Source organism: Nylanderia fulva, unplaced genomic scaffold (assembly GCF_048542155.1).
Source record: "Nylanderia fulva isolate GAGA-0341 unplaced genomic scaffold, ASM4854215v1 Scaffold536, whole genome shotgun sequence".
In the NCBI taxonomy this organism is placed as follows: Eukaryota; Metazoa; Arthropoda; class Insecta; order Hymenoptera; family Formicidae; genus Nylanderia; species Nylanderia fulva.
Window position 1 is genome coordinate 49462 of NW_028190628.1, and position 11685 is coordinate 61146.

General features: G+C 31.7%; 1 protein-coding gene and 1 pseudogene across 1 annotated transcript; both read left to right on the plus strand.

Moving 5' to 3' along the window:
• The first annotated feature begins 2796 nt into the window (after positions 1 to 2796).
• On the plus strand, positions 2797 to 5762 carry LOC114935953 (uncharacterized; annotated as a pseudogene).
• A 2136-nt stretch (positions 5763 to 7898) lies between these two features.
• On the plus strand, positions 7899 to 9648 carry LOC146721168 (uncharacterized). Its single transcript, XM_085487333.1, is given in 6 exon segments — positions 7899 to 8318; positions 8428 to 8458; positions 8551 to 8795; positions 8901 to 8925; positions 8928 to 9059; positions 9392 to 9648. Coding segments are annotated over 6 exon segments (1086 nt in total). The 3' UTR covers positions 9625 to 9648.
• Positions 9649 to 11685: the final 2037 nt, after the last annotated feature.

Consider the following 11685-nt stretch of genomic DNA (forward strand, 5'->3'; position numbering starts at 1 on the left):
ATTTATATAAAATTTATATACATTGTTCAATACTGGTTTTATATATATAAACTATACACGTACACACGCACGCACGCATGCACGCACGATTTGAAATGGAATACCTCATATATTTACATATAATATATATATATATATACTTTAAATATATTTAAATTTTCCAATACTCAGCATATGTATTTTAAAGTTATATATTTACATAATCAATTATTAGAATATAACAGTATTTATATTTTTAAATGCGATTTTGTATTTTCTTTAATGATCTTATGATATATTATATTTCAAAATAATTTACCTTATTGTTATTATATCTGTCACTTCATATATTATTGAAACAAATAATTTCTTTGCTGCTCGACGAGAAATTTTCAAGAATTTTTAAGAATTCTTTTAAGGTGTAACGATATCTATAACCTTTTAAGTTGTCACACACAATTAAAGTATGTAGTGTACCTACTATTTATTTTCAAATCAATTGCTACCAATCTTTAAAACTAAAAATTTATTGTGCAATAAGTTGACATGTTCAGTTGATATTACATTTGTCGTAGAATAAATTTTTCAAACGTATTAATTGGCTGTAGCATAGAAAAATTTTCGAATCTAGACATTTTATTGGTCCATCAGCACATGCATAATAAAATTCAACCAATCAAATTCTTTATACACTTACATTATATGTCATGCAAAAGTGTGTGCGGCGGCCTTTAATGCTATCGCACACAAATTGCATAAACTGCATATGCATAGCATAAGACCTTATGGACCAATGAACATCGAGCATGTGATTCAATGCTTGATGCTCATTGGTCCATAAGGTCTTATGCTATGCATATGCAGCTTATGTAATTTGTGTGCGATATCCTTTAGTCCTAATAACGATGGTTGCTATGTAACATTGTATCATGGTAATGTCATTACGCATATATTTTAACATGTACATCGCTACGTAATGATGGTAACATCATCGTTAAAAGTAACAGACATCGTATAATTCATTTAGTATTATTAATAGTGCATAAAATTGAAATATTATTATAATTATTATATAAATTTGATTCTTTGTGATTTATTAAACTAAACGGTAAATATATATGAAGTTATATGAATAATTTATTTATACTAATTACAATTATATAATTTATAATTAAATATGTGCTTAAATCTATCTTACAATTAAAATATTGTATACATATATTGTATATTTCGTTTTATAGTCACTTAATTATGATATTTCAAAAAAATTTTCGCTAAATATTTGTTACATATATTAATGACAACTTATATTAATCATTTACAACTTATATTAATTACAACTAAACATTTATATATTTGCTAATATAAACTATTACAAAAAATTATTTTACAATTATTTATATTCCAATTGATTTTTGTTAAAAATATTTATATTATTTGTCTTAATAATAATATATTCTTATAAATATATATTCTTACTATATAATATTAAATTTTAGTTGCTATTTATATTTTTATTTTAAAATTGCGTGTGTACGTTACATTGAAATATTTTTTATTTAAAAATTCTAGGATAAAGCTACAAAGAAAATGGATAGCGAATCAGACATTTATCGTGAGTTGTGTGATAATCCAACATTATATGTTTCACCAAGAGAACTTTTCGAAGTTATGTTACCTAATGATGGTACAGTGTAAGTTTTAAAAATTTTTTAATATTTAATTTTTTATTCATAAATTTTTTATTCATATTTATTACTTATTCTCACTATTTCAGTATTATCGTCAAATTTGTAAAATTCTGTCAGTTTAAGAATAAAACTATATAATAGTAGCATAAAATCATATAAATGTAATTGATGTATAAAAGATACATTTATTAAAAATTTTATTGAACTTTTAATTATTTTTTTATTTTTTTAATAAATATAAAATATTAATTGTTTATATATATATATTTTTTTAAGGTGTTTTATCAGTATGGTGGAACAAATCAACAGTACAGTTGCTGTTAAAACTAAAAATGGTGAAGTTCAACGTTGTCGAGTAATTTTGACAAATAATAAAGACTGGAAGGTTCAAGTTACTATATGGGGCAATAACATAAATCGAGTTATACATAACTTTAAAACATCATTTGTAAGTTTTTATCACAAAATTAAAATCATTTTATTACAAATGTTTACAACATAAATTAAGACATTATTTTATATATTTGTTATTACATAAAATATTAACTGTTCTTAAAAAATCTTTTTATAAATAATTATAAAATGTAAAAATCAACATAATTTATAAATAATCTTACAATAAAATAAATAATTAATTTTATGATGTCAATTCTATAAAAAATTGAGATAAAATTATTAATAAAAATATTCTATAAAAAATGTTTTTTTTTAATAAAAATTATTAATAATAAAAATTAATAACAAAACTAAAATATGTGATATAATAAAAGGCCAACTTAACGAGCTTATATGCTATTAATTGAAAAATTTATTTATTAATTTACGTCATACTATACAAAAGTTGAGATAAACGTTTCGACTGTACGACAGTCTTTTTCAATATCCTAATAATATGTTAAAAAATTAATTTAGTCATATCGACCTTATTATAAATACAACAATTATGAGATTATATGACGAACGCAGTACAAAATTCATGTTTGTTGGCATGAGTTAGAGCGTCAGATGCTGTTATATTATGTAACGACATTTTTTGTCACGAACATAACATTTTTTTTATAAAAATTATTTCTTTTTACTTAACATAATCACAATGTGTACTTTTTTAAAAAACAAATCGATATTGATGACTTGGCTTGTCGTTCGATTCAAAGAGGATGACACTGTTGAGGCAATACCGAAAAAATGGTTTTTGTTAAAAGAATCTGCATGCTATTGGCCACCACAAAATTATGATACTACAGCTATTAAAGCAGCTATAAAAAATGAATATAGTCCTGATTCAAACTGGATGAAATACGGAGCAATTATTTTAGGCACATATGGTAAATATGTTATTGTTTATATTATATAAAATTGTATAACATTTTTATAAAAAAATTATTAATTTATTAATATATGTATAAAGAATTATACACACACACACACACACACACACACACACACACTGTTATTAATCATGGAATATCTTCTTTTATTTGTAATTATCATAAACTTATAATAATTACATTGTTATTTTGTACCACACATTTATTTAATATGCAATTCTATAATGTACAACAATATGGTAGTTATATTCTTTGTTATTGGATATATAATAAGTAATGTTTATTTAGGTGATTTAAAACTTGCTAAAAGAAAGGCAATTAAAGCCCAACGTACAGATGATCTTTCATCACATACGGAGATTTTAACGAAAAAGAATAATAAAATACATAAGCGGGGACAAGGCAAAAGTAAAGGACATAAGGATTACTCGGATACTGATAAATCTTATGAATCGATATCTGATGAAGATAGCAACACATACCCTACATTACCACTTTCTGGCAAGATACACGGTATAAGATAAATACTTTTCTAGTAAGAATTCATTTTATTTTCAAAAACTAATTTTCCTTATATTTAACAGATAATGATCGCTCTCCAATGGAAAGTCAAAATATTACTAATCGTAAGTATTTTTAAAACTTGAACCTTTATGTAAAATATTTATTATTACATTATTAATCAGATCAATATACTGAAGAAAATACGGCTTAGCAATTTATATATTTAAATACTGCTACCGGCTTTAAAGTGGAATAAATTAATATAGAATTTATTTATTAACACTATTATTTAGATTAATTGATATTAATACTATTATTTAATTAATACTATTATTTATTATTGAAAAAATCAATATTGTTTTAAAATATTAATTTTTTAAATGTATATTATAATTGTTATCTAAAACCAAAATATTTAAATATAAATATATTTAGATAACAATTATAATATACATTTAAAAAATTAATATTTTAAAACAATATTGATTTTTTCAATAATAAATAATAGTATTAATATAAATTAATCTAAATAATAGTGTTAATAAATAAATTCTATATTAATTTATTCCACTTTATATTTATATTTAAATATTTTGGTTTTAGATAACAATTATAATATACATTTAAAAAATTAATATTTTAAAACAATATTGATTTTTTCAATAATAAATAATAGTATTACTTAAATAATATAATAGTATTAATATAAATTAATCTAAATAATAATGTTAATAAATAAATTCTATATTAATTTATTCCACTTTAAAGCCGGTAGCACATGGGTACATTCAATGCGGAGCGGAAAAGTCGTCAACATATACATATATTCCTATGGTAGATAAGCTACGACAGGCCCAGCGTAGTCCGCTGTAGCATACTATCATAGGAATACATATGTTGAAATTTTTTCTGCTCTGCATTGAATTCACCAACGTATTATCGGCCTTAATATAATAAGTTTGTTGTTATACAACAATTCTGTTAAATAAGCATTATTAATTAAATTGATAATATTTTCTTGTTATTTTAAGATAACTTCAAGCGAACTACAGATAGCGTTCACGTAAATGCTGGTAAATAATTATTTTTATTCTTTATATGTTTTGTATTTTTTAAATATTCCTTTTTGTATAATATTTTAATATCCAATATAACTTAACTTTCAGAATTTTCAGAATTCAGAAAACAACTTCTTAAAGAAGTTCATCTGATTAATCTTAAATTAAATGATCTTATGGATAACGTGAATATACTTGTAAAAAAAGCCCAATATGCTGATGAGCCAGAACTAAATGATGACACTAATACGGCTGTTATGACTTTAATACAATCGTTTCCAGTCGTTACAGAGCAGGAATTAATGTCGATGGAAGAATGGCTATCGAGTTCAGCTGATAACATACATGCACTGGTGTGTACTTAATTATATTATTATATATTATTTAGATTATATTTTACATGATGAAAATTATTTTCTAATAAAGAACTTTTTTATTTTGTGAATTTTATATTTTAGAGTCATTAACTGCGTTTAATTGGAGGCACAGATCTTCCCCATGTAATCAAAGCCATTATGTCGAGAGCAATTTCAAATGAAGTTGGAATGCTATATTCCTGGGAGGGAGCTCGGCAAAAAAAAGCTTTTAAATCGCTAAAGTTCGTCCAAGTGATCATTGGTAAAATATATTATTTTATATACTCTACATCAAAACCATTTTAAGCATATACATATACGCTTGAATCAAGCTTCATCGTAACATAACTGTGTTGCGTAATCAAATAATATTTAAATAGAAAAATTTGAATTTGAATTTAATTTTGTTACATTACTTTGTCGCTTTCATTTTTTTATTCACAATTTTTTTATTTAATATCTGTAATATATATGTATTATATGATGATGTTACGCATTAAAGTTCGCAGATCTGTTCACACCGGTTATGTTGCACAGTTACGTTATGTAATGCTCATATGCGTGCGTAACTTTTATATTTACTAAATGATTTTAGGTGTTGTTCGACTGAACTCCAAGACAAAATCTGCAACAGAATCGGATATCATAGAAGTAATAAAAAATTGGCTAGTTAGAAGTAAAGAACGCAGTAACAAGTTTCAATCAAAAAAGAAAACGGAAAACACTGTGTGTCAAACAGATTCCGTTTGTGAAACAGGCTCTGCTTGTGAAACAGGCTCCGTTTGTGAAACAGGCTCCGTTTCTGAGAAAGACCTTATTCAAGATTAAGATAATTATATGTATAACTTGCCGATATATATATATATATATATATAATTATTTGTTTTACATTTATTACAAATTAAAAGTAAAATTTTAAGGTTTTATATACTATTAATTTGATTGTTCTGCTTTTTTTTTTTTTTTTTTTTATAGTCAGGAAATTTGCCTAAACCAAACTTCGCCGTCCTGACCCCTGAGGGAGGGTCAGGAGGCTTTGTGGTGGATTCCCGCCCGTAGTATCCCGAGGGACTATCGGGCGGGGGACCGACCTAAAACCTGACTGAAGCCCCTGGTCGTATGGGTATTGTCCACCGCGGAACCGCGTTAGCATAACTTCACGGTGGACACCCGACCGGCGTCCTTTAGGAAGGACACATCCCCCGAGAGGATACTACAGGTATCCCCCCGGAGAGGACATCCCTTGCCCCGAAAGGGCATCGAGGGGAGCCGGGCTACTAGCTCCCCCCGGACTTCCCAGGGTCGACGTGCAATGAGAGCGGGGCCCCCACCCCTCTCTCTGCCAACCCGGTAAGTGAGGTGACCACAGTCACCCACCCACACACACAACGTCACAGGACAATTACAGTACATAACGTGCACGAAACATGTACACAAACCACATTAATACATAGTAAGGGCCACAGGCCCAGCCCCCAAGGGAGCCCACAACAAGGCGCTATGGCCAACCACAATAAAGGTGGGAGGGTTGTTACTCCCACCTATGACAAAAGACAATAAAACTATGAACAACATAAACTTGGCGCGGGTGAAGAGGCCGCGGAGTCACCTCTCGGCAACCTCCCCGGCGCTCCATCACCCATCGCCGCAACCTACAACATAAACTTGGCGGGGCAGGGAGACCACGGAGTCACCTTTCGGCAACCTCCCCGGAACTCCCCGCACCCACCGCTACACACTACGACAACAAAGGACAAAACCGATACTAAACATCGGGGGCAGAACTGCAGCCCGGCACGGGGGAGCCGCCTCTCCGCGACTTCCCCCGCCCCCGGCCACAGTCTACCCTCGTCCACTCCGGGCTCGCAGGCCCCCCATCGGGGCGCCCCGGAGACTGCGCGCGCTCAGCAGCAAGAGTGCCCCCCCCGCTCCTCTTAGGAGGGACACGCACGCGAGCGCAAGACGCCGACCCAACACGATGTCCAGCAGGTTTCCCCCTGGACTCACACGAAAAACACCGGGGCGGCGCCACGCAATCGGCCGCCTTATGCCCTGATCCACCGCATCTATAACACAGACCACTTCGGTCTGTGTCAGCACCACAAACATTGGCCGAATGGCCAAACTCTTGGCACCGGTAACATTGGAGGGGGCGGCGAGCCAAACGAGTAACCTCCAAAGTCGCCCACCCCCCCTCGACCGACAGCCTCTTCGCCGACAGCAGCTTCCGCGCCACACCGGTGGGGCAGCGAATCCAAATCGTGCCATTGCACGAATTGGGAAACAACTTAATTTCCCCAGCCTTGAGGTCCTCCACTCGACAGCCCCCAACCAGGGCAACCTCATCCAATACTCTCTGTCTTTTGACAGAGAACACTGGGCCCCTTAGTCGGATCTCCTCCAACCGAGCGGGGCGACCAACCTTAACGCCCCGCTCAGCCGGGAAGACGTCCCTCAACCTGGACGCCAGTGCATCCGCCTTCGCCGCCGAATCTTTACCGGGAACCGACAGTAAAATGCTGCCGGTTGCCCCTCTCCTCATCCTCATCGAGCCGATCTCCAGCCTCTTCACTTCCACCTTTGACTTGGCCTCCGAGAGGACGGAGGCATAAGACCTCGCATCCGCACCCCCCCGAATCGTCAACGAAACCACTGACGCCGAGGGGGGGCGAAGAACAGTATCTCTTCTCTTCGCACGGGTGGGCCCCCTCCCTCCTCAAGACACCCATCTCCGCACGCACATTCATCTGGGGGAGTCGTCCAGGCCTCCGTCCGCGACGTCTCCTCTTCTTCTTCCCAGTGGAGGCTCCAGGACCAGAGGCATCCACCGAAACCTCCGCAAGAGCAGAGGCGGTAGAGCCCCCAGGCACAGAGCCAATCCCCGGCGCAACCGCGCCACTACCGACGCTCAAGGAGGGCACGCGTATGGGATCCACTCCATAAATTGGAGTGGGCCCATCCCGCCCCCCGAGCTCCGACCTAATGGCGGCCACCACAGAAAGCGATATGTCGCCCCTCAAGTCACGAAAGCGACGATCCAGAAGGGACGACACACCAGCCTCCGTCAATGGATGGTCATCTGCAGCCAAAGCCGCAGACCCCTCCGCCAATACCGGTGGAGACCCCTCCGCAGAAGGCGGACGAGGTCTCTTCTTCCTTGCGCCCTTATCTCTTTGGCGCCTCTATCCGAAAAATAGAACGCCTCTATATCTGGAATCGCCGAGCGAACAAACGCTAGCTCCTCCGTCAGACGCTCCACCTCGCGCTCCAGATTTGAGATGCGAGTCCTCAAGCCCTGGTTTTCGCTCCTCAGGGCATCCGTACGAGGATCGGCCTCCGAAGAGGTCCCTAGGAGGAATACATATGTTGAAATTTTTTCTGCTCTGCATTGAATTCACCAACGTATTATCGGCCTTAATATAACAAGTTTGTTGTTATACAACAATTCTGTTAAATAAGCATTATTAATTAAATTGATAATATTTTCTTGTTATTTTAAGATAACTTCAAGCAAACTACAGATAGCGTTCACGTAAATGCTGGTAAATAATTATTTTATTCTTTATATGTTTTGTATTTTTTAAATATTTCTTTTTGTATAATATTTTAATATCCAATATAACTTAACTTTCAGAATTTTCAGAATTCAGAAAACAACTTCTTAAAGAAGTTCATCTGATTAATCTTAAATTAAATGATCTTATGGATAACGTGAATATACTTGTAAAAAAAGCCCGATATGCTGATGAGCCAGAACTAAATGATGACACTAATACGGCTGTTATGACTTTAATACAATCGTTTCCAGTCGTTACAGAGCAGGAATTAATGTCGATGGAAGAATGGCTATCGAGTTCAGCTGATAACATACATGCACTGGTGTGTACTTAATTATATTATTATATATTATTTAGATTATATTTTACATGATGAAAATTATTTTCTAATAAAGAACTTTTTTATTTTGTGAATTTTATATTTTAGAGTCATCAACTGCGTTTAATTGGAGGCACGATCTTCCCCATGTAATCAAAGCCATTATGTCGAGAGCAATTTCAAATGAAGTTGGAATGCTATATTCCTGGGAGGGAGCTCGGCAAAAAAAAGCTTTTAAATCGCTAAAGTTCGTCCAAGTGATCATTGGTAAAATATATTATTTTATATACTCTACATCAAAACCATTTTAAGCGTATACATATACGCTTGAATCAAGTTTCATCGTAACATAACTGTGTTGCGTAATCAAATAATATTTAAATAGAAAAATTTGAATTTGAATTTAATTTTGTTACATTACTTTGTCGCTTTCATTTTTTATTCACAATTTTTTAATTTAATATCTGTAATATATATGTATTATATGATGATGTTACGCATTAAAGTTCGCAGATCTGTTCACACCGGTTATGTTGCACAGTTACGTTATGTAATGCTCATATGCGTGCGTAACTTTTATATTTACTAAATGATTTTAGGTGTTGTTCGACTGAACTCCAAGACAAAATCTGCAACAGAATCGGATATCATAGAAGTAATAAAAAATTGGCTAGTTAGAAGTAAAGAACGCAGTAACAAGTTTCAATCAAAAAAGAAAACGGAAAACACTGTGTGTCAAACAGATTCCGTTTGTGAAACAGGCTCTGCTTGTGAAACAGGCTCCGTTTGTGAAACAGGCTCCGTTTCTGAGAAAGACCTTATTCAAGATTAAGATAATTATATGTATAACTTGCCGTTATATATATAATTATTTGTTTACATTTATTACAAATTAAAAGTAAAATTTTAAGGTTTTAAATACTATTAATTTGATTGTTCTGCTACTATATATATTATTTGCATTTATCATTTTGTTGTTTTTTTTTATTAGTGCACATTTATCAAAATTGCTTTTTGTTTTATTTTAAAATTGAGTTCTTTTTATTTTAAAACTTCAAAACACAACAACGGTTGAAAACAACGGTTTTTAATTGTATAGAATATATTATATATGTATGTATTAGAAATAACTTCATTGGATATCTGTACTATACATACATAATATGACATTTAAAAATGTTTTTCGAAAATTATAATAAAAAATAAATGCTAAAAAAATGATATTGATATACAAAAATATATGTATACAGTGAATATGTTTATTACATCCACTGTTTATATGTACATACATTTTCGTATATCCATATAATTTCTTTAGCATTTATTTTTTATGATATTCGAAAAACATTTTGTACGTCATATTATGTATATAGTACACGGATATCCAATGTCGAATAAAATTAGCTGGAATCTTGATATAATATATATATATATATATAATATATATATGTACAATTAAAGGTAGATAATTAAAGTATTAGTTTAAAAATTTGTCACATTTTTATAATAAAATACTAAATACAAAATGATCAAAACCTATATATGGCTGTATATTTGAATCTTTTTGAACCTCTCAAATAATATATACATATAATATATGAAAATGTATATACATTAAATGTACATATAGATATATATATTGGATATACGTAGTACATGCATATGATGGACAGTATACGTTCTTTCGATATACATAGTACATGTATGTGCGAGGTACAGTATACGTTCTTTGGATGTACATAATACATGCATGTGATGTACAATATACGTTCTTTGGATATATATAATACATACATGTGATGTACAATACACGTTCTTTGGATACACATAGAATATGCTAAAAGTGCGACGATATGGATATACAAAAATGTATGTTCCATGTATGTACATTGGATGTACAAATAGATGTATAATAGATCTACCTGAGACCTACGGTGCATTGCTTTTGAACATCTATACGATCTGCAATGGACATCTTTCAGATGTGTTATGATATACACAGGATATCCAGAATCCATTTCCGTATATTCTATGTACATCTAGGGGATCTTTTGTGCTGACTGGGATAATTTCACTGTTGTTCATAATAAAATTATAAAGATGCGTTTCTACCATTTTTTTTGGTTTTCGGTTGATCTGATTTAAAATGTTGAACTGCTATAACCTGTTATTTTATAAAATAAATTAATTGTATTAATAAATTTTGAAATATTTTGTTAATTAAGAATAAAATATCTAAATTGGTTAAAATTTATGATCATAAATTATTACTAAAATTTTAATATTATTATCAATAAGTATATAATGTATACATGTGTATAATGTGTATGTAGTATAGGTAAAGTATATGCATATGTTAGTGTGTGCGTGTGTGTGTACATGTTGATTTGCGTGAGTATGTACACATGTATGTATATGCGTGCGTATGTATTTGTGTGTGTAAATTTAATTCTATAGTTATGATCATGTTATAATTATTAATAAGCTGTAACTTCAAAATTATATCATTTTCTACAAGGTGCTCCAAAATTTCTTTGTAAACAAAATATTTTTAATTTTTTTTAGTTATTTACTTTAAAAATTGATGTTTTCTTCTAGAAAAAGAATCCTTAGAAATAATTTAAAGAAAAAAAATATTTGTCTTTCCTGGAAAAAATCAAGGAAAAAAGATACTTAGAAACAAATAAATATTAATAAGTTTTTAATTTTAATTTATTTTACTAAATTAAAGTAATATTTTTATTAAGAATTCTTAAGTACAAACTTTATAAATAAATAACTATAGACTAAAAATAAATAAATGATAATCCTTAAGGAGTCGCCAGTAATAAATAATGAAAAACTCTCCTCCAATTTTTAAAGTCGACCAGACTGGCCATAATTTATTTTAAAT